The following is a 24,583-nucleotide window of genomic DNA, read 5'->3' as shown; positions in this document are numbered from 1 at the left end:
GTGCCCCATCCGGGATCAAACCGCAACCCCTGTCTAGGGCTAATGCTGAATCAGCTGAGCTATCCTTAGCACCTGAGCCCAATGCTTGGACCAATCTAGCTATCTTCTGCACTCAGGGCCAATGCTCAAACCAATCGAGCCACTGGCTGTGAGATGGGAAGAGAGAGAGAAGGGGGAGAGGGAGGGGAAGAGAAGCAGATGGTCGCTTTTCATATGTGCCCTGACTGGGGACCAAACCTGGATTGTTGGCACACTGTTGATGCTCTATCCACTGAGCAAACTAGCCAACTAAAATTTTAAAATATATAAATATCTAAACTGATAAAGATGTATGTAGATATATTTCTAGCTCCATCCACTGACAGGGTCCAGAAGTAACTACTATAGCAATAAGCATAGATTAGCACTCAGGTCTTGGTTTCTAAATAATATTTTCCACGAAAAGGAACCAGGGCTCTTGAAAAATGGCTGAGTTGAGGACTGATGCAGAAAAAATAGATGATGATCCTGGAAATGATCCCATTGTACCAGAAAGATGTGACATGTCCCAAAGACATAAGAGCTAACTCAAAGGGGTGCTCACTGGCCAAATATAGGACAATTTAAGCATCAAAATAATTATAGATTTAACTACAGATTGTAACCTTTAGGCTAAACAAAAATCCAAGAGTCTGTACTGATTTTAAATTTCTAAAAACATATGAATACATGCATAAGTCATAAATAAGAATAAATAAAAGAGAAGGCTCTACCCCAAGTAGACTGCCAGCAAATAAAGTTAGACTAAAGAAATTTTTAAAAGATCATCATCATTTGGCAACTATCACAATAATAGATTCTGACAAGAATGACTCATGAATGCTAAATTCATGGGTGAAAATTTGGTGAGACACACATATTCTCATAATATCAAAGTATGTCCTACAAATTTTTTTCTTTTTTTAAAAATTTAGAATAAGGCAAGGAGAGAGAGACAGAAGCATCGAGCCATTCCTGTATGTGCCCTGAATGGGGATCAAACGGCAACCTCTGTGTTTCTGGACGACGCTTCAATCAACTGAGCTATTCAGCCATGACTTTACAAACTATTTTTTAAGTACCATATACTTATTAATTTTACTGTGGTGAAACCTGGCAGGCACACTCTTAACTAGGTGAAAAAATGCAGTATCATCATACCATCAGTAAAGGAGCAAATATCAAAAGTGTGTGTCTGATACAATACACTGAGACAAGTAGAGCAAACCTTCCATGGTGCTCCTGCCAAAAAGGTTTAAGCCAGAGGAGATACCACATAAACCCAAACTGACAGACATTCTACAAAGTGACTGGCCTGTATTCTGGAAGTGTCAAAGTCATGAAAGACTGTTCCTGATTGAAAGAGACTAAGGAGACATGACGACATGCTGTAAGATCCTCGATTGGGTCCTGGACCCATTACTGAGTTAAACCAAGGAAATGTGATTGAGGTTGATGAATTTCATAGTATTAGATCAGTGTTAATTTCTTGATTGATGGTGATACCATGGTTATATGGGAGTGTCCTTGTATTGTACATACAAGATAAATACTGTAGTAGTATAGAGTAATGAGGCAGTTTCAGAAATTTCGATAATTGGGTAATCGAAGTAAAGGGTATAGAAGGAACTCTAAATACTATTTCTGTAACTTTTGTGTAAAGTTTGAAGTTAAAAATTTTAAAACATAATAATAATGGAATATAAACCACTATATAAATCTGTCTATACTAAATGAACGGGGGGGGGGCAAACTAATAACTTTATAAAAGTGACAGAAAATCATATCATAATAATTAATTCAAACCAAGAATCATCAATTGATGCAATAAAAATATTAATATTAGGTGAAAGTCTGATGTACAAATTACATAATCTCAATACATCTCCCCACAATTTGCTTTTTACCTACCAAGGGAAAACAACTGCCGTCAGAAACCTGGAAGGTACCACTTTAGTCAACTGATCCAAGTTACTATCTATGATGGGACAAAGAGAATCACTTGTCCCCTGATGTGATGCAATTAACAGGACATATCATCTATTGGTATGCATACCAAAAAATACACAAACTGAAGCTAATCATGAGGAAATGTCAAACCTAAACTGAGGGACTGGCCTGATCTCTACAAAAATGTTAGAATCATGAAAGACAAAGAAGAGCTGAGGCATGGCTCCAGATTAAGGGATTAAAGAGCTAAATGTAATGTGACTAGGAACTGGATTGCAGGAGGGGGGTGTGCAGGACTATAAAAAGGACATTACTGGGACAACTGGCAAAGTTTGAACTCATAGTAAAATAGATAATAATATTAAATATTAAGTAAGTGCTAAATTTCTTGAATCTGATCACTTCTATGGTTATATTGAGATTCTGCTTTTCTCAGAATATACATACTAAAAGTGTTTGGAAATACAGAATCATTGTATCTGCAATTTACTCTCAAGGGTTCAGCAAACAATAACACTCAGTAGAGAAGTGAATCTAGGAAAAGTTATTGAGGAATCTGTATTATTCTTGCAACTCTTCTATAAACTTGAAAACATTTCAAATATAGCGTTTTTTAAGAATGCTATCAAAAATAAATATGTACCTCTGCGTGGTAGGATTTCAAGTGATCTTCTCTCCTCAAGCATATCTGAATTTTGAATTTTATTTTACAATACAAATGTAACATTTTCATATCCATAACAAACACTACTTTTGTTTTGTAAACAAAACTGTGATCTCATGCCATATAGTATGGTCTAAAACATATTTCTTTGAATACTAGTTTCACAGTTTATTACTTCTATTATGAAATAGGAACACTTGGTGTTTCTTTACTGAAGATCTTTTCAGAGCTTTAAACATGCTAGTACATTAGCTGTAAATCTCCAAGAGGAGACTATGTATACCATATTATATTTCCTAGAACTCAGAGCTTAGAAGAGGTACCACCAAAAAGATTTTCATGGAAAAAAAAATCACCACCACAATCAACACACATGTAGTACGATGAGTACCAATCTCAGAAACATAAAAATGCTGGGGAAATGACACATTAGAATTGAGAAAATAAAAGAGAAACAAAATATAGGGTGACTAAGGATGATTTGACTTTTGACTCTGAGTGATGGGTATACAACATAATCAACTGTCCAAATGATGTGGAGATGTTTTCTCTAAATCTATGTACTCTGGTTGACCAATGTCACTCTGTTAAATTTAACTGTCTAAATAAATTTTTAAAAAAAGAATTAAGAAAATATGCAATTATAGTGTTTCTCAGTTTTATCTGGCCACCACTTTTTTCACAAGTAATCTAAAAGAGACAGCAAGACCCGAGTTTCCAGACTACATCTTGGCTGGTTCTGCAAAAAAAGAACTTCAACAACAAAGAACAAAAGTGGCCCATTTTTATAGCAACAAACTTGTATAGAAGCAGACATAAATAAAACCAACTTCTTTGCTATGTCCTGGATTTAAGTTTCATGCTGTGACCTTTGATCACCTTCCGTCCCTAGCAAACATATCAAAGCTTTTTAGTTCATGATTATCTTGGAAGCTATTTTTGTTAGTAGTAACAGCCAGAATGGCATCATAACAACTGAAATAAATATCAAACTGGTGATATACAGAGTATATCACAAGACCAGTAAGAAGTATGGCTCCGTCACTACTACACTTTGTCCTCTCATCTTGTGAGTCACTAGTGCTCCAGTTATACTATTTAAAAAGTACTGTAACACTTGAATCTATGTAAACATAAATTAAAATCATAAAAAAAAAAAAGAAGTACTATAACAGGTGTCTGTTAGCAGAGCATAATCTGGGCAGACTGCTGGGTCATCTTTTTTGCTCAGTCTTCCAGTAAGTAAATTACCCTATAATAAATTCTATTATAATCTATGGAGTTGCCTGCTTCCTTTGTGGGTCTTAAAATACCTTCTCATTTCGTCGGCCCCACTGTGGGACAAAACTAAATTGCTTAATCCCAACATCCTCCAAGTTAACCTGCCATATCTCCTTTAGTTCTCCAAATTGGTTCATTCTGAATTTCACCATGTATTTATGGGACCAAACTAGAATCAGCTCAGTGTTAACTCACAAAGTACTTTCAGAACTGAAGACCTTTAATTTTTAATATAAATTTAATTCTTAGTGAACATGTCATGGATGCTTTTGGTTATTTTAAATATCACTTTATTCATTTGGTTTATCATGTTCACGCTTAACTTCAGTCTATGTAATCTGGCTAAATTGGGGTCCACAGAGAACCTTATCACACTGAAGTTTGTTTTTTCTCTTGGACTGATTGTTCAGGCCTAGAAGTTCTCTTTATGGGAAAATTACAGGGTGCCAAGTTCCTACCTAGCCCTCAGCATCAAGAAGGGTTTGATTATAAAATAGAACTACACTACACCTCTGTTTCTTAAAATAAATAAATAAATAATAAAATAAGCCTGTTACTGTCATAGAACCACTTGATTGTCAGAAAACAGTCCTATAACCTTTTCTGTAACTCCACACAAAGTATAAATATGTGTCAAATTACTGCTACTAAGTAAGCATAAAAGATTAGAAATCATTTTTAAAAATTAATCAAAAAATTTAATTTAAAAATATTATTCTAACCCAATACCTCCCTGTAAACAAGATTTAACAGTTTTGTGGCTACTTTATTAAAATTTATCTATCTCAGTTTTCTGCCAATTCTACAATTTTGTAACAACTTTTCCTGTTTCAAACAGATAATCATTGATTTAAATTAAAAACAAAACCTCACAATATAGAAAAAGCCTAAGTGAAAAATAAATCATTTATCTAAAGTTAGCACAACAAAAATTGTTTGATAAGCCTCCAAATAAATCTCTGAGTTGCTACCACTGCCCTTCAACTGATTTTTTTCTTTTTAAGGGAACATCTAATCTCTCATTCAGAATGCTGTATACTGCACATTGCTATTGCTGCTCTTATCAAAATCAACCAGTTCTTCTAAACCTGCCCTGAAATTTTACTCCTCTGGAAAGCTCCAACATTCCACCCATTTGGCTATCCAATACCCACAGCAACTCAAGGAGGAGTTTGCAATTTTAATATGTTCCAACCACAGGTGAAACATTGACATATTCAAGATGATGAGGGGGAAATTCTGGGGGTTTTCAAAAATGAAAAGTTTGTATCTTATTACTGGACCATAATAAATACTACTAGCAATCATTTTTACACAATCTTAGCGTAGGAAACCTTTGATCACTTAGGAAGAGTTGTATGACCCCATTTTATTACTGTTGCTATAATAACGGTACCTACCCTGTATCTCCCAATCCATGAAGGAAAATCACCTAAAAGAAAAGAGGAAAAAACAATAAGCAATGCCTAAATAAACCCATACGGAACTGTTACACACTGTAGCTTTGGTTAAGGTGGATGCCAGAATTACAGAACACTACCTTCCTAAAGTTAATTAACCACTACAGACATCTCTTAAATGGCAAAAATACTTCTCTCCTTGTAGCACAGAAAGAGGTCCCACTTAGACATTCTTAAGTGCAAATGATCACATTCTAAGAAAAAAGTCTCAAGTCAAACCATGAAAAGTCTCATTTATACTGTAGAATTTTTCCATCACGAAAAGAAACTTACGGAAATAAAAATAAGTTTGAGATCCTTAAATACAGTTTCCTAAAAAACAACACCTGTGACCTTATAAGACACTAACCAAACTTCTTTAGGACAAGAGTGAATGCAAGGTAAGACAAGAAAGTCTTTTTCCCCCCTATTTTTTTGCGGACTTAATACTTCTCACATCCACAAACACAACAGAAATATGCCGTAAACCCAACTCGAGTTAGGACGTCTCTGCAGCAACGCCGGTCACTCCAACCTGGGGCCGGGCAGCCGGGGGTCTCCGCAGTCGCTCTGCAATGCAGAGGGCTCGGCTCGGGGCTGGGGAGGGGGTGCTGGGGCTGATCCTGCGGCCCAGGCCTCGAACCCAGAGCCCTCCCCACACAGGGGGGCCCGGGACGTGCCGACTCCCGCACCCCCCACCCCGTCCGGGCGGAGCGTCCCTGTCCACCCGTCACCAAACCGCCTGCGAAGTTGACCCCGCGCGAGGAGCAGTCGCCTGCGGTGGGCCGAGCGGGCCCCTCCGAGCTCCGGCCGCCGCCACCACTCACCGCAGCGGTGGCCTTCCGGGCAGCGGGCACAATGGCGGGAAGTGGGGCAGACATGTTATTGCCGCACATACACCGGCTCCACAGACAACGCGCGTCGGAAGCGGAAAGGAGAGCCCGCGCCCGGCCACGGCCCAAGGGCGTGAGAGCGGCGAGTCCCGGCCCGCCCCACAGGGCGCGCGCTGAGGCGCGTGCGCGCACACGCGGCGCCGCGCCGCCCTCCGCCCGCTCGGCGCGCTCGCGTCTGAGGGGACCTGTCGTTTTGCCCCTCCCCCGCCGCCCTTACCCTACTCTGCGCGTCACAGTATCCTGCTTCTCTGCCGGGTTGGCTGTGACGGACTGCAGCCGGAGCTGACCTTCCCTTTCTCCCCTTTCCACTCCCGCGTCCACTTGCTCCGTGCGGGCGGTCCCGCTGCGCTTCTTCCAGCCACTCGCCTAGGCCACCCCGGGGAAGACGCACTCAGCCCCAGGACGCGAGCGTGGTCCCTGGAGCCTTGCTTTCTTTCCTCTTGGGCACTGTAGTGAAAGAATGAACCCCAAAGCCACTCCTCCCCAGCCCCAGATCCTCTTTTGCTTCCTACAGACAGGGTGCACTCATATGTAAAAGTCAAGAAGGACTGGACTGGGAGAGCCTCGTCGAACTTGTGCTATATTCCCATTTGGGGCTGCTCCTATGTGTAGTTTTGGAGTTGACCGGCTTCTTCTTTTAAAAAACTCTGGCTGGAAAGTAAAACTTTCCGTTGTCAACGAGAATCCATAACTTAATGATTGGTGGATACTGAATTAGTGCTGATTTAAGTGTGAGACTAGATATCTAAGCTTGAGTACCTTAATGCATATAAAAAAAAAAAAGGTAGGATCTGAGAAACACCTAGAGCCAAATTCTCTAACCTGGAGAAACTTAATATGTACAATCTTTAAGGAGTACAATGTAAGATAGAAAAGGAAACTGGTGGACATACTTAAAAAAACCACTCCACTTTAACTCAGATGATAACCATATGCTGATGGATTGGGGGGAGGGTCTCAATCGTGTTTTCTCATTCTTGTCTTGGATTTGAATGCTGAGAATTTTGTGGACTCAGAATTGATACTGATTTATTGAAAATGATATGATTCACATTTCAAATCTGAGTGTACATTTATGTCAGACTTTTAAGAATTTGGTTGTGTTGACCTAGAGAATGAATGTACCTATTGAAAAGGGATCCTAGTGGCTAATTGGGCTCAAATTTACAAACAGAACAGAGCAGCCATTACTCTCTCACCCAAGTCATGCTTCTCTTGCACTAAGCTGCTGTCCTACAGGGAACTGTGAGCCTGCATTGCTCCTGCAGCCTAAGCCAGCCCTTATATAGTAGTTCCTGGAATGTATTGCAATCAACAGGACTGAGACATTCCCCATTTATATCCTTATTTGCATCTTTACAAACCAATCAGTGGCTCCATTGTGACCAATGAGGACAGTGCTTATTGGACCAATCTAACTGTGAGGATTTGCAGTCTTCCTTTGCGTAACCAATCCAGAATTGGGGACAGGAACTTTTCTTTATATAAGCTGGCTGTACCTCTGTCTTAAGGAGTGCACTTTCAGAAAGATTGCTTTTCTCCAGCTGGAGCTGACATATTGACTGCACCATGTTATTAGAACAGGGGTCCCCAAACTGCGGCCCCCTGAGGCCATTTATCGTCCCCCCCCCCCCCACGCACTCTGGAAGGGGCACCTGTTTCATTGGTGGTCAGTAAGAGGAGCACATTGACCATCTCATTAGCCAAAAGCAGGCCCATAGTTCCCATTGAAATACTGGTCAGTTTGTTGATTTAAATTTACTTGTTCTTTATTTTAAATATTGTATTTGTTCCTGTTTTGTTTTTTACTTTAAAATAAGATATGTGCAGTGTGCATAGGGATTTGTTCATAGTTTTTTTTATAGTCCGGCCCTCCAATGGTCTGAGGGACAGTGAACTGGCCCCCTGTGTAAAAAGTTTGGGGACCCCTGCCTTAGAACTTTAATACCAGAGCTGTAATTCTGGAGCTGTAACACCAGGGCTGCCTGAATAGCTGCGTTGTATGATAATTGAGCTGTAACACATTGAGCTATCTTTCAGTCAAGATGTTTCATATCCAATGTTCTCCAGCTGTGCTGTTCCACAGTTGAGCTGTTTGCACTGAATAAAGTCTCTGTCCCCTCACCATACCCAAAATTGAGGACTTCTGTTGGCTTTAAAATGGCGATGATGGTCTTTAGTTTACAGTTGTGATGTTACCAGAGAAAATACTATCTTTAGCTTTTACTATAAACATAACATGTTCCACATCACTAGTATGTGAATTTTTCTTTGATGTAATATCAGGAGCCAACAATCGGTTCTATCAACTTCCATTAGTGGAGAATAGGACAGCCCAATGGGACAGTCATCCTCTTGTCTTTCCTGGTTCAAACTCTACTGTTCCTTCAAGGTTCATCTAAGTTCTACATTCTCTAAGCAACCTCAGTGTTCTAAGTATTACAGTTGACCATTGAACAAAACAGATTTGAACTGGATGGGTTCACTGATATGCAGCTATTTTTTCAATAAATATAGTATTAGCTCTCTATATTTCCAGGGTTAGCATCTGAGGATTCAACCATCCAGGGATGAAAAATGTTGTTCAGAAATCTACAGATGAGGAGGGCTGACCCTATGCATTGTTCTATACCATTTTATATAAGGAATTTGAGGATCCCAGGAATTTGTTATCCACACGGGTCCTGGAACCAATCCTTATTAAATACTGAGGGAGGAGGGACTTTTGTTCAGTTTTGGGGGAGTCAATAGTTATATGTGGATTTTCTCTTGCAGGAGGGTGATGGGCCCCCAACCTCTGTGTTATTCAAGGATCAACTATAATTTCTCTATTCCTTAGGTAAGATAATAAAATAAATATAATAATTGAAGACATACAAAATTATTTTCAAGTGCTTATACAAAGGAAAAATTTAATAGAAGAAAGCTAAAAATTTTCTAACAAGAAAATTCAGAAATATAGCCAATTACTAAATCAATATATAAAAATGTATTGTTTTTCTAGCTACAAGCAATGGCTGGTTAAAATATCTAATGGGAGAAAGAAAATATTTACAATAGAAATTTTAAAAACCTAAAAATATACCAGACATATATCAGGAAAAGTATGAAGCTATCAACATACAGGAAAGTCAAATAATTGGATGGAAAGATGCAATATTATAAGGTTATCAATTACCTTAGAATTAATTGACCAATACAATATATTCCCAATTAAAATCCCAATAACATATACTTTAATAAAAATACTTTTGAATATCCTAATAAGATTTTTAATTCTGTAAAATAATTTGAACTTCATAAACATGAGAGAATTAGAAGCTCAAAACCCTTTTCTTTTTATCATTCTCTACAAATGTGTATCCCTTTGTTAAAATGGTACATAAGCCTCCAACTCTGACTGGCTCTTCATGGTTTTTCATCTTATTTCTTAGAGGTCTGCCCATATGCTATGAAATAAATTTTTTTCTCTTGTTAATCTGTCTTTTGTCAGTTTAATTTGTAGGGCCCTAGTAACTGAACCTAAGAGAACAGAGGAAAAAGGTTTTTTTCCCTCCTATCAACATCATCTAGAACTACAAGAGTTAAAAGAATAAATTACCACTGTAGGAAAGGACAAACAGATCACCGTTGACTGAATACTTTAGATTTATAAACAGAACTAAAACTCCAAGAAAACAAAAAACATGGCACAAATAGGTACATGATAAGGACAATATTTTAAATCAGTAGAAAAATGGTAATTCTTCAGCAACTAATATCAGAATAACTGGCTACATTTGGGAGAAAATTCAGATAGTTAATCCATTATTTCTTCTGCCAAATTTTAGGTAATATTCATTAGGGGAAATTCAAATGACTAACACTTAAAAAAACTACTCTAATAAATAAAAATGCTCTAATGATAAAAATGCTCAAAATAATTTACTACTTTAGATTCATGATATTGGAAAGAACAAAACAGGGTTAAATTGCATATACTGCCAAAAGGCATGTAAAGTTGAACGACCCTGTAAGAACAAGTTGGGAAAAATCTAGTAAAGTTGTAGATTTGCATAGCTATAACCCAACAACTTTACTCTGGGGGTATACTTTGGAAATCCTCACATATATGTGCACAGGAAAACATAAAAGAAGATTGACAGCAGCACTCTTTGTAAAGTGAAACACAACCTAAACACTCATCAACAGAAAAACTGGTAAATACACTGCGTTACAGTCGTATGATGAGATATTATACAAAGGTGAGTATGTATAAATGATATGTAAACACATCAACGTGAGCAAATTTCAAAAACAATGTTGAATTTTTAAACAACATATTACAAAAACACTTTTGCAAGACGCTTTAAAACATTAAAATACAATATTTTCTCTTTCAGCAGTTTTATTAAGATTTGTGACATACAATAAACTACACAGATTTAAAGTGTACAATTTGATGACTTTTATAATCCTAAACCTATCACCACAATCAAAATAATGAACATATCCATTACACCAAAAGTTTTCTTGGGATCTTTTGTCATCGATCCCTGTTTCTTTCCTCTGTAGGGAAGAGACACGTCCTCAGGAAACCTCTGATTACTTTGTCATAATAGACTCATTTGTGGTTTCTAGCACTTCTTTCACTCAGCATCACTGTTTGGAGATCCATCCATATTTTTGTATTAGTTGTTCATTTATTATTGTTAAGTAGCATTCCATTATATAGGTAATCGATGATGTCCACCTGTTCAACCTTTTCATGGGCTTTTTAGTTATTTCCAATTTGGGAGTATTATGAAGAAAGTTACTATAGAGGAAGCTAGTATATCTGATCAAATCACTTATGTTTTAACTAGGTTATTATTATTGAGTTATAAAAATTTTATATTCTAGATATGAGTGCTTTGTCAGATAAGTTTTTAAAAATACTTTCTCCCCATCTTCTCATTATCTTGTGTCTTATAAAGAGCAAAAATTTTTAATTTTCATTAAGTCAAACTTTTTGGTTTTTCTTTTATAGTTTATATCTTCTATTTTGTGCTTTATTTAAGAAATTTTTGCTTATCCCAACATAACTAAGGTTTTCTTCTAGGTTTTCTTTTAAAAGATTTATAATTTTAACTGTGTAAAAATGAACAAAGGAAAATCTGGCTCAAAATGGGAGTCAGGTAGTCATGAAGTGAGGCCTTTGTGAACACGCCATTCTGTGGCGGCTTATTTAACACACCCAGCAGGAAGAAGTTATTTTACATACCCCAGCAGATGGAAGGACAATTTTTCTCCTTGCCAAATAACGCAGCCAACAAGGAGCTGCCACAATTCTGAATTCTTGCTCTCTGATAATTTATTTTCTAAAACTCCCCCTTTCAACTTCCTCCCTTCTTGTATAAAATCACCTTCATTTCCTTTGTTCTCTGGACCTGCCTATGGTTTGCCATAGTTTGCATGTCCTCTGTTATACTCAAATATACTCGATTTTCCTAGCTAAACCATTTTTACCTTTTTGTTTTAAAGTTTGGCAGCTTTCATATTTAGGATTCATTTTGAACTAATATTTCCATATAGTATGAAATAATAATTGAGATGGACATCCAATTTTTTTTTGCATATGGCTATTCAATTTTCTGTCACCATTTATTGAAAGATTATCATTTCCTCTTGAATTCCCTTGGCATCTTTGTCAAAAATCAGTTGTCCATTGGATATCCACACACAAAAGAATGGAGCTGGACAGCTTTCCCACACCACATAGAAAATTTACTCAAATGGATCAAAGACCTAAATGTAAGAGCTAAAACTATAAACTCTTTAAAGAATAGTATGCAGGTTTAAATCTTTATGACTTTGGAATAGGCAATGATTTCTTAGATTTGTATAGACATTTTTCCAAAGAATATATACAAATGGCCAATAAACACATGTAAAAAATTCTCACTATATTAAACTAGGGAAATGCAAATTAAAACCAAATGAGATACCACTTCATTTTTACGAAGATGGCTATAATAAGCAAGATAAATAACAAACGTGAGCCAGGACGTAGAAAAAGTGGGACACTCATACACTAGTGGGGGGAATGTAAATGGTTCAGCTGCTTTGGAAAACTGTCTCTCAGTTCCTCAAAAGTTTAAACATAAAGTTACCTTTTGATCCAGTAATTCCACTCCCAGTTATATACCCAAGATAACTGAAAACAAATGTACTCACAAAAATTTGTACACAAATGCTCATAACAGAATAATTTATAAAAGTCCCAAAGTGGAAACAAATGTTCAGCAGCTAGTGAAAGAATAAACAAGGTGGGGTATATCCATACAGTGGACTATTACTTAGAAATGAAACGATACATGCTAGTTGTTGCATGCTTTAAGCCAGTCACAAAAACCACACATTGCATGACCAGTGGTGGGATTCAGCCAGTTCACACCCGTTTGGCAAAATAGATACCTAATCTTTGTTGAGTTTGGCAAACCGATTGTTAAAATGGCACCTGTAATCAGGCTTCTCTCTCTAGGGTGGGTGACTGAGCAGCTGCCCAATGTGGAAATCATTTACATTCCTTATTCTTAATTAATTATTATTTTTTTAATTCAGTAAGAGGAGGGGAGGCAGAGACAGATGCTCACATGTGCCCCAACCAGGATCCACCTGGCAAGCCCACGAGGGGACAAGGGGACGATGCTCTGCCCATCTGGGGCGTCGGTCATCAACTGAGCTACTTTAGCTCCTGAGGTGGAAACCATGGAGTCATTTCCAGTGCCTGGGGCCAAGTCCCTCCAATTGAGCCATGGCTGCAGGAGAGGGAGAGAGAGAGAGAGAGAGAGAGAGAGAGAGAGAGAGAGAGAGATGAGAGGGGGAGGGGGAGGGGGAGGAGAAGGGGGAGGGGTGGAGAAGCAGGTGGGCACCTCTCCTGTGTGCCCTGACTGGGAATTGAACCCGGGACATCCGCACACCAGGACGACGCTCTACCGCTGGCTGAGCCAACCGCCTAGGGCTCTCCTTATTCCTTTTTTGTTGTTGTTGTTCCTTATTCCTTTTTAACGTTCATCTGCGCAACAGCGTAATCTAAACACCTGTAGTAATGTTCATTTTGTCCATAGATGAAAAAATTTTGACGGAACTATGCTTGTAATATTTATTTTTTCATTTCATAAAACTCATTATGCCTTTGATGAAATACTGCATTTTTTTTTTACAGTGACAGAGAGAAAGAGAGAGAGGGATAGATAGGGACAGACAGACAGGAACAGAGAGAGATGAGAAGCATCAATCATTAGTTTTTCGTTGTGACACCTTAGTTGTTCATTGATTGCTTTCTCATATGTGCCTTGACCACGGGCCTTCAGCAGACTGAGTAATCCCTTGCTCGAGCCAGCAACCTTGGGTCCAAGCTGGTGAGCTTTTGCTCAAACCAGATGAGCCCGTGCTCAAGCTGGCATCCTCGGGGTCTCGAACCTGGGTCCTCCGCATCCCAGTTTGACGCTCTATCCACTGCACCACTGCCACGTCAGGCGAAATACTACATTTTAATTCCTTGCACTCGTTACTTCAGTAAACAAACATAACGTAAAGAGGAAAAGTGACAAGCAACCAGGGGGTGAAAACTTATATTATTTTTTGTCAGATATTACTTAATATTTTTCATTAATATTTTAAAACTCTTACAACATAATCAGTTTTGTGTATCTCTTTTATTGTTCTTATTTAAGTATTAAATGTATGAAATAATAAACTACCTTTCGGTATATTGGTTTTTATACTTAAAACAGTCATTAGGGCAGAGAACCGGTTGTTAAATTATTTGAATTCTACCATGCATGATACCATTTATGTGAAATGTACAGAAAAGGCAAGTCCATAGAGACAAAAGTAGATTGACAGTTGCTTAGGACCTAGGGCTCAAGGGATTTAGAGAGAAATGGGGAGTGACTACTAGAGGATTCAGGGGGTTTTTGTAGGTAGCCTGAATTTTAAAAAATTCAGTGATGATGGTTTTACAAGTCTCTGAATATACTACAAAACAATTAATTTACATTTAAAATGTGTTAACTGTATGGTATGTGAACTATATCTTCATAAAGCTGCTATTTTAAAAATCAATTGTCCATAAATTTGTGAGTCTACTTCTGAATTTTCTGTGATGTTCTGGTGATCTATGCCCATTCCAAGAACACAATATTGTTACTGTAGCTTTACAAAAGCTTGAAATCAAGTGGTGTTAATCCTCCTACCTTGCTCTTCTATTTCAAAGTTGTTTTGGCTATTCTATGCTTTATATTTCACTATTCATTTTAGAATTAACTTGTCTATTTGTCAAAAAAGCCTATTGGGATTTTCATTGAGATTCACTTTAATCCACAAACCAACTTGAGGAAAACTGACAATGGAATCTTCTGATCTGTGACCCAAATATATCTCTCCACTTACTCAGGTAATCTTGGACTTTCTGTCAACATTGTTTAATATTTTCAGTGTATAGACCTGCATATCTTCAGTCAAATTTATTCTTAAAAATTTGTATTTTATGCTATTGTTAATGGTTTATTAAATTTCAATTTGACTATTATTGCTAGATATGTAAATACATAAAACTAATTTTTGCATATTGACCTGGCATCTATAATCTTGCTATACTGACTTCAATGTCCTAGCAATTTTTTCTGTAGATTTCTTAAGATTTTCCTAGACAGCCTGACCAGGTGATGGTGCAGTGGATAGAGCGTCGATCTCGGATGCAGAGGTCCCAGGTTCAAAACCCGGAGGGCTCCAGACTCATCTGGCTTGAGCACAGGCTCACCAGCTTGAGGGTGGGGTCGGTGACTTGAACATGAGATCATACATATGACTCTATGGTCACTGGCTTGAGCCCATAGTCACTGGCTTTGAGCAAGGATTCACTGGTTTGGCTGCAGCTCCCTGGTCAAGCAAGGCACATATGAAAAAGCAATTAATGAACTAAGGTGCCGCAATGAATAATTGATGTTTCTTATCTCTCTCCCTTCCTGTCTGTCCCTATTTGTCCCTCTCTCTGTCTCTCTCTCTCTAAAATAAAAAAAAAAATTTCTTAGACAATTATATACTTGAAAATAGAGTTTCACTTCTTTTCCCATCTGAATGCTTGATTTTTTCATTTGCCTTTATTGTACTGTCTAGGACCTTTAGCAGAAGTTGTGAGAGGTTGAAACTGGGATGGCCAGTCCACTGGGGAGGGATAAAGCCTATTGTCAGTCTCCCTTGGCAACTGGCAGGTCAGTATAAACCCCCAACTAGGTCAGATCTGCAGGGACTCTAGCTGGATTGCCTTATCCCATACAGGAGAGCTGACAGGCTAAGCTTACCCTTGTACGCGAATGGAAGGTGGCCCTGGGGAAGGAGGAAAGCCTCCTTTCAGCTTATCTTAGCAACTGGCAGGTCCGTGTAAACCCCCGACAAGATCAGACCTGGAAAGAACTCCAGCTGGACTGCCTTATCCTGTATAAGATAGCTGACAGGCTAAAAATCCCTTCCTGGGTCTATGGGTGGGCACTGGGGAGAGTGGAACTGAAAATGCAAGGCTGGTATGTTCCAAAAAGACAATTTATTTTAAAATGGCTGGGTACAAGCAACCAAGATAGATGAAGCCGTTGTCGGCCCCAGGGAGGAACAGAGCAGGGTTTATATAGGTTAGTCAGGGTGTCTTGGAAAAAGCGACTGATGTCGCCTGACCAGGCGGTGGCACAGTGGATAGAGCGTAGGACTGGGATGCTGAGAACCCAGGTTTGAGACCCCAAGGTCGCCAGCTTGAGCACGGGCTCATCTGCTTTGAGCAAAAGTTCACCAGCTTGGACCCAAGGTCGCTGGCTCCAGCAAGGGGTTACTCGGTCTGCTGAAGGCCCATGGTCAAGGCACATATGAGAAAGCAATCAATGAAAAACTAAGGTGTCGCAATGTGCAACGAAAAACTAATGATTGATGCTTCTCATCTCTCTGTTCCTGTCTGTCCCTGTCTATCCCTCTCTCTGTTAAAAAAAAAAAAAGCGGCTGATGTCACTGCCTCTATAGGTACAAGGTAATATTTTTACGTATGTGAATTGGGGTGGCACCACAGATCCTCCAAATTGTGGCTCAACTGTCTAAAAGAAATCCTGGGCTGGTTCAAAGGTTTCAACAAGGGTTTCAAGCAAGTCAGTCCTGGCCTCCTCTCACAGTTTGCACTGCCCTGGGGATGGGACTGATCTATCAGAAGACAGCATCTCTGGGCCTGTGGCTAGGCTTTTACAAACAACTATTGTGATATAAACTCCCCTAATTGTCAGGTTGCTTCCCAATGTAAGCTTTCCCTGTCATTTCTGCAAAGATAAACGTTTTGCTACATTTCAAAGTGAAGACCTGGAAGCCATTGAGAGAGAGAATTGCAAGCAAATAACTACAAAATTCCCCTCACAGTGGGGAATGAGAATGTTCTGTTTTGAGCCCAGCTGAGAAATTGGATGAGGGAAATTTGAATTTTAAAGGGGCTCTGGATTTAAAGAGCCCTGAACCTAAACCTAACAGTAAGTAAACATTGTAGTTTCATTCCAGATCTTAGGGTAAAAACATTCAGTATTTTGTCCTGAAGTTTAATGTTAGTTGTAGGGTATTTGTAAATAATTTTTTTTTTTAAGTGAGAGGAGCAGAGATAGAGAGATAGACTCCCACATGTACCCTGACCAGAATCCACCTGGCAACCCCTTCCTGGGACCCACACTTGGACCAAAAGAGCTATCCTCAGTGGCTGAGGCCTACACTTGAACAAACTGAGCCACTGGCTACAAGAAGGGAAGGGGGGGGAGGGGAAGAGAAGCAGATGGTCACTTCTCTCATGTTCCCTGACCAGAAATTGAAGCTGGGAATCGAACCTGAACCCTGATGCCCATACGTCAAGCGGGTGCTCTATTCACTGAGCTAGACAACCCGGGTTGTAAATAGTTTTTATCAGGTTGAAACAGTTCCTTTTTTTTTTGAAACAGTTCCCTTTTATTTCAATTGCTAAGAATTGAACTGAATGAATCTTTGATTATGTAAAAAAAATTTTTATACTTATTAAAATGTTTTCTGTAGTCTGTTAATATAGTGTTATATTGACTGATTTTAATATTAAGTCAAACTTGGATTTCTGAAATAAACCCCATTGAATCATGATGTGTTATCCTTTATATAATTTAGTTGGATTCAGTTTTTTTTAAGTTAGTAATATTTTTCATCTATTTTCATGGGGGATATTGGCTTATAGTTTTTTTGTTGTTGTTTTTTTTAATTTTCCTTGTAGTATCTTTATCTGGTTTTGATATCAGGATAATGCTGGTTTCATAGAATGAGTTGGAAAGTGTTTCATCTTGTTCAAATGTGTAAAAAAGTTTTTATATAACGAACTATTTTCTCCTTAGATATTTGGAAAGGGTAGGGAAAATGGGGTGATGTTGATCAAAGGGTACAAACTCAGTTTTAAGATGAATAAGCTCTGGGGGTCTGATGTATATAGCATGGTGGCTATCCTAATATTGTACTGTATACCTGACATTTGCTAAGAGAGTAGATTTTAAGTGTTCTCAGCACACACATGGTACTATGTGAAGTGATGGATGTATTAATTAACTTAATTGTGGTAATTATTTCACAATGTATACATATATCAAATCATCATGTTGTACACCTTAAGCATTTTTGACAAATATACCTCCATAAAGTTGGAGGAAAAATGTTGAGTAAAATTCACCAGTGTAGCCACCCAGTCCTGATGTGGAAATCAATTTTTTAAAAGATTTTATTTCTTGTTTTTACAGAGGGGAGGGAGCAGGGAACAAGAAGTAGTTGCTTCACTCTAGCTGTACATTGGTCGCTTCTTGAATGTGCCTTGACTGGGCAAACCCCGAGGCTTCAAACCAGTGGTCTGAGCATTTCAGTTTGGTGCTCTATCCACTGTACCACCACAGGTCAGGCAGAAACAATTTTTTAAATAGGCACAAAGCTAGTTACATTATTTATATCTTCTTTTTAAAAGAATTTTTAAAAAAGCTTTATTGAGATATAATTCATATGCTATATATTTTATCCATTTAGAGTGTGAATTGAAAGGTTATGCACCACTAACTAATCTTATAATATTCCTCCTTTTCTCCCCCATAAACACTTGTATCCATTAGCAGTCACTTCCCATTTTCCCCAACTCTAACCCTAGGAAAGAATTAATCTACTATTTTCTGTCTATAGATTTGTCTGAACTATATATTTATTATAAATGGAATCATACAATATCTTCTTTCATTTAGCACATTGTTCTCAAGGTTCATTCACATAGTAGCATATAGCAATACTTCACTTCTTATTGTCAAATAATTTTCCACTTCATGGACATAGCCTTTTGTTTATCAATTCATGAACTGATAAATATTTGAATTGTTTCTGCATTTTTTCTTGATCATTGTAGCAAAAAAAATTGTCAATATTTTTATCTTTTCAAATAGTAACTTTTGGATTCTTTTATTTTCTCTTGTTTTTTCTAGTCTCTATTTTATTTTATTTTTCACAATGGTATTTTATCTTTTCTTCTCTCTTTTAATTTGCTCTTTTTTAGTTTCCCAAGTTAGAAATTAATTTTAATGATTTGAGACCATTTTTCTTTTTAACACGGGCTGTTATATCTATAAATAATGTAGGCAATTACAGCTATGAACTTCCCTCTTATCATTGCTTTATCTGCAATGCTTCAGGCCAATTTGCCCTACTGATAAAGATTTAGTATATTCTTTTCATTTTCATTCATCTCAAAGTATTTTCTAAATTTCTTTGTAATTTTTTCTTTGATACAATGTTTTTTTAAAGAATTGTATTATTTCATTTCCATGGTTTGTGAATTTCCCAAGTTTTTTTTCCTCACAAATTTCATTGTGGCCTGTAAACGTACTTTGAATAATTTTAATAATTTAAATCTATTAAACCTTGTTTTATGTACTAGCATGATTTATTTTGGAGAATGCTCTATGTATACTTAAGAAGAATATGCATTTTGCTGTTGTTGACTATAGTGTTTGATAGATGTCTCTAAGGTCCAGCTAGTTTATCAAAACATTTTCTAGCGTTGCAAATCTTCTAAAGCATTGTCAACTTTCTGCCTGTTTATTCTAGCAATTCTTGAATGTGGGAAATTGAAGTCTCCAACTAATATTGAATTGTCTATTTGTTCTTTCAGTGCTGTCATTTTGCTTCATGTACTTTGGTACTTTGTTGTAAGGTACATATATGTTGATAATTGTTCTGTTTTCCTGATGAATTGACCCCTTTTTCATGATAAAAATGTCTATCGTTAGTAACAATTTTTCTCTTAAAATCTATTTTGTCTGATATTAGCATAGCTACCTCAGCTTTCTTATTGCTGCTGTTTGTGAATCTTTTTTTCCATCCATTCACTTTGCATCTATCGTTTTCTTTCAATAGCTTTATTGAGATTTAACTTACATATCATACAATTCACTCATTAAAAGTGTGCAATTGAATGGTATATTACATTATTGATTTTTTAAAAATTGTGGTAAAATGTATTTAACATAAAATTTGCCATTTGAACTATTTTTAAGTGTGCAATCCCATAGCATTACCTGCATTTAAAAGGGTGTGCAACCTTTACCGCCATCTATTTCTAAATCTTTTTCATCACCTCAAACAGAAACTCTATAACTAGTAAGCAATAACAAAATTGTCACTTCGGCACCTTTAGGAATTTGTTACAGCAGCATCCTACTTCCTGGTACCAAAATCTATATTAGTTTTCTAGGTATCATAATGAACTACCATAGACTGGGTGGCTTAAACAACAGAAATTAATATTTTCACAATTCTGACGGTGAGAAGTCTGAGAACAGAGTAGGCAGAGTTGGTTTCTTCTGAGGCCTCTCATCTTGCTTGTAGATTACCATCTTCTTCCTGTGTTTTCACAATTTCTTCCTTCAAGAAGGTTTTTCTTCAAATTTTATTTTCGTATAAGGACATCGGTCATTATTTATTCTGCCCTCTCCCTAACCTCTGCTAATGTCTAATCTACTTTCTGTCTGTATGTACTTGCTTATTCTAGATACTTCATATAAGTGGATTCATACATTGTCATTTTGTATCTGACTTATTCTATTTAGCATGTTTTCAAGATCCACCCATGTTGTAGTATGTACCAGACTGTCATTCCCTTTTATGATTGAAAGTATATCTTTGAATTATATGCTACATTTTGCTTATCCATTTATCTGTTTTTTGGACACTTGGGTTGTTTCAACCTTTTGGTTTTTGTGAATTATGTGGCAATGAATATTAGCATACAACTATTGAGTCCCTGCTTTTAATTCCTTTTGATATATACCTTCAGCTTTTAATACTTGACTATGATGTGTCTGGGTGTAGACCTCCTTTCATTTATCCTACTTTGTTAAACTTCTAGGATATGTAATGGTTTCATCATATTTCAGAAGTTTTCATCCAGTACATAGTCCATATTTTTCTGCTCCTTTCTCTTTCCTCTCCTTGTTACTTCCATTACACATATGTTGCTGTGCCTAATAGTGTCCCCAACTCTCTAAGGCTCTGTTCATATTTTTTTCATTCTTTTTAGTCTCTGTTCTTCATTGTTGGGCAGATAAAATATATTATGCTCACTTTGTTAAAGATGGCGCTGCCCACGTGGAAGCCTGTCATGATTGTATTAATGTGTGTTGGGGGAGGGCTTTCGCGCCAAAAAGTTTTAAAAGGAAGAGAGATCACATTGTTCTGGGAGAAGAGTGATTGCCTTCTAGGAGGAGGGCAGAGAGCAGAGAGGAGAGCAGAGAAAGGCCATGTGGAGGAGAGAAGCAACCAAGATGGCAGAATGCTGAGGGAACAGATGAATAAATCTGGTGAGCTAGAAACCTTTGATTCTAGGAAACTCGGATAAGTCAGTAGCTTTGTGAGCACTGAATGAGTGGGTTTTGGAGCCCAGTGTGTGTTTTACTTGCCCACCAGGTGCAAGCTAAGATTAAAGATGATGGCCCACCAGTTCTTGGCTCCATTGTTTCATTACCATCTGTCCGAATCTAATGCAAACCTGCATGGGCCAGGCGGCTGTGATGGTGGCTGTGGCTACTGGCTTTACATCCATATTTCATAATCTCTATCAATCTATCTTTATGTTTTCTCATTATTTCATCTTTCAGTTCAAACTTACTGTTGGGTTCCTCTCATGAATGGTTATCCAGCCATACCCTTGATGTTCTTTCCAGAACATGCTTTCTCACTCTTTCACTATATGGATATGCTGATAATTTAATGTATCTTCAGTTTTTACTTCTTTTTCTAACCCATTACCCAGATCTAAAGCCATTTACGCAATTCTAGGAATTTGTTACAGCAACACCCTATCTCCTTGTACCAAAATCTGTATTAGTTTTCTAGGGTTCATAACAAGGAACCATAGGCTGGGTGGCTTAAACAACAGAAAATTTTTTTTTCACATTTCTGATGGTGAGAAGTCTGAGGACAGAGAGTTGGCAGGTTTGGTTTCTTCTGTTGTCCTCTCATCTTGTTTGTGGATTACTGTCTTATTCCTGTATTTTCACAATGTCTTCCTTCTTTACAGCTTTTTGTTCAAATTTTATTTTATTATAAGGACACCAGTCATTATGGATTATGGCCCACCCTAATGACCCCATTTTAACTTAATTACCTAATGAAAGACACTTTCTCCAAGTACAATAACATTATGAGGTAGTGAGATCTAGGATTTCAACATAGGAATTTTGCAGGCACACAATTCAGCCCATAACATCCTTTTGCTATGGAACCTGCAGCCTATGAGCAAGCTGGGGTTTGGGCTGTCAAAACCCAACGTTTTCAACCTGCCATCAACTATGGTATAGTTTCCACCTTACTGGTAGGTGCTAATTGTAGTAAAAGGGCTTCAGTCTTTTTGGTTGCACTTGCCTGCAATAGAGCTTTTGAATCATGAAGCTAAGAGTATTAGAGATGCCAGAAGCCTATTCTTTTTTTTTTTTGTATTTTTCTGAAGCTGTTAAGGGGGAGGCAGACAGACTCCCGCATGCGCCCAACCGGGATCCACCCGGCACGCCCACCAGGAGGTGATGCTCCGCCCATCCAGGGCGTAGCTCTGTCACGACCAGAGCCACTCTAGCGCCTGGGGCAGAGACCAAGGAGCTAACCCCAGCGCCCGGGCCATCTTTTGCTCCAGTGGAGCCTTGGCTGCAGGAGGGGAAGAGAGAGACAGAGAGGAAGGAGAGGGGGAGGGGTGGAGAAGCAGATGGTCACCTCTCCTGTGTGCCCTGGCCGGGAATCAAACCCGGGACCTCTACACGCCAGGCCGACGCTCTACCACTGAGCCAACCGGCCAGGGCCCAGAAGCCTATTCTTCAAGGGAGAAACTGTCAGCTTAGTCTGGGAGCAAAGAGGAGAGAGAAAATCCCATCTTCTTGTCCATAGCTGCCTAAAGAAAAGATCTACCTCTCCAAGTTGGGGGAAAGGACAGCGGTGCTAGAAGTGGAACATAGCTCAAATGGCACAGACTCTTGCTGTTCTTACTGAGATTTCTTAGATTTTCTTCAATAAATGTTTCTTCACTTGCTCCATGTCATTAGAACAATTTACAAAGAATGTAAATATTAAAAAATAATTTTCAACACTTAAATGATTGTTTCATTGGCAAAATGTTCTGCCAAGTTCTTATACCACCATTCTAGAAGTCCTGTTTTTATTGCTTCTTGAATCACCTTGGATAGTTTGTGGCTTTCAAGGAATTGGCCTATTTTGTCTAATTTGCTGAGTTTATTGGCATAAATGTGTCCACTATATTCCTATATCTCTTTCAATGTTTGAAGGATCTGTAGTTGATGCCTCCTCTCTTTCCTGATATTAGCAATTTTTGTCTTTTCTCTTTTTATCTTTATTGGCCTTGCTTGAGATTTATCAGTTTCATCGATCTTAAACAAACCATTCTGGTTTAATTGGCTCTCTCTTTTTTGTCATTTTCTTTTTTTGTTATTTTCATGGATTTGTGGGGTTTTTTTCCTTTTTCTTTTTACTTGGTCTTATTTTGCTCTCCCTTTTCTAGCTTCTCAGGCTGTAACCATGGATCTGAGGCGTTTCATTGTTTCCAAAATAAGTGTTTAATGCCATAAATTTATCTCTAAGACTACTTACAAATTTGATGTCATGCTTTCATTTTTAATTTTGTTCAAAATATTTTAAATTAAAAAGAATAACAAAAAATATTTTAAAATTTCTTCTCTGATTTCATTTAGATCCATGGGTTATTTAGAAATATGTTTAGGAATAGAGTCTTGGCCTGGGATGTTGAGGACTCAGGTTCAAAACCCCAAGGTCACAAGCTTGAGCATGGGCTCACCAGCTTCAGTGCGGGATCGCTGGCTTGCATGTGGGATCATTGACATGACCCCATGGTGGCTGGCTTGAGCCCAAAGGTCACTGGCTTAAAGCCCAAGGTCTCTGGCTTGAGGCCAAGGTCACTGGATTGAGCAAGGGATCACTGGCTTGGCTAGAAAGCCCCCTGGTCAAGGCACATATGAGAAAGCAATCAATGGGAAGTTAGAAGATGGTGGTGGAGTAGGTGGACATTCCAACTGCCACCTCCCAGGACCAGGTTGCGTTACAACTTAATTTAAGAACAATCATCTTGAAAAACAAACTTTGGACTAAAGGAAGAGGACTCTATAACCAAGGATCACTGAAGAAGCCACAGTGAGACTGGTAGGAAGGGCGGAGACAGGGAAAGGGTGGCCCTGCTCGCAGGAGTCAGTGGCGGCTGTGGGTCTGGAGGGACTCTCACTGTGGGAGGGTCACCCTGAGAGGTGTGGGTGCTCAGTCCCAGACCTGGAGCCTCAGCCTAGAGCCCCAGAGCCTAGGAGAGGTTCCCAGACAGCATTTGGCTGTGAAAAGAGCAGGGTTTCAGTCTGCGAGAAAGAGACAAAGCTTTCTGAGACACAGACTCTATCTTAAAGGGCCCACACAGAAAATCTTGTTCACAGCCACTTACGCGGGGCTCTGGTGGAAGATAGCTGAGAGAACTGGAGTTGTGTGAGGAGAATGTAAAGTGGAGGCACAGGAAGAGACACTATGGGGGACGGCCACCAGATCCCTGTGCCGAGTCATTCTCCACAACTGCAGTTGCCATCTTTCTTGGGCGGAGTGTCCCATTTGTGCGACATCAGCCTGGGGAAAAGCAGCTGGTCTGCCCTCGGGAGTCTCTCTTACTCCAGTCATGGCTGTGTGTCATTCTGAGAGACCAGAAAGCAGAAGGTGTGTCAGTGGCTCAGTTTTCTGGTGCTCAGACTAGAGTGTTCCCC

The 24,583-nt window shown here is 38.5% G+C and overlaps 1 protein-coding gene across 1 annotated transcript in view; it reads right to left on the bottom strand.

Moving 5' to 3' along the window:
- Positions 1–6,354, bottom strand: part of LYPLA1 (lysophospholipase 1) — a 41,628-nt gene extending 35,274 nt beyond the window's left edge. Inside the window, exons 1-2 of the mRNA XM_066379056.1 lie at positions 6,180–6,354; positions 5,314–5,345 (exon numbers count right to left, since the gene is read on the bottom strand). Of these exons, the coding sequence (XP_066235153.1) occupies positions 5,314–5,345; positions 6,180–6,248 (101 nt within the window). The 5' untranslated portion in view covers positions 6,249–6,354. The remainder of the gene's footprint in view (positions 1–5,313; positions 5,346–6,179) is intronic.
- Between the last annotated feature and the right edge of the window lie 18,229 nt (positions 6,355–24,583).

This window comes from Saccopteryx leptura, chromosome 3, assembly GCF_036850995.1.
Source record: "Saccopteryx leptura isolate mSacLep1 chromosome 3, mSacLep1_pri_phased_curated, whole genome shotgun sequence".
NCBI lineage: Eukaryota > Metazoa > Chordata > Mammalia > Chiroptera > Emballonuridae > Saccopteryx > Saccopteryx leptura.
The sequence above is the reverse complement of the archived record's forward strand: the minus strand, read 5'-3'. Positions and strand labels throughout refer to the sequence as shown.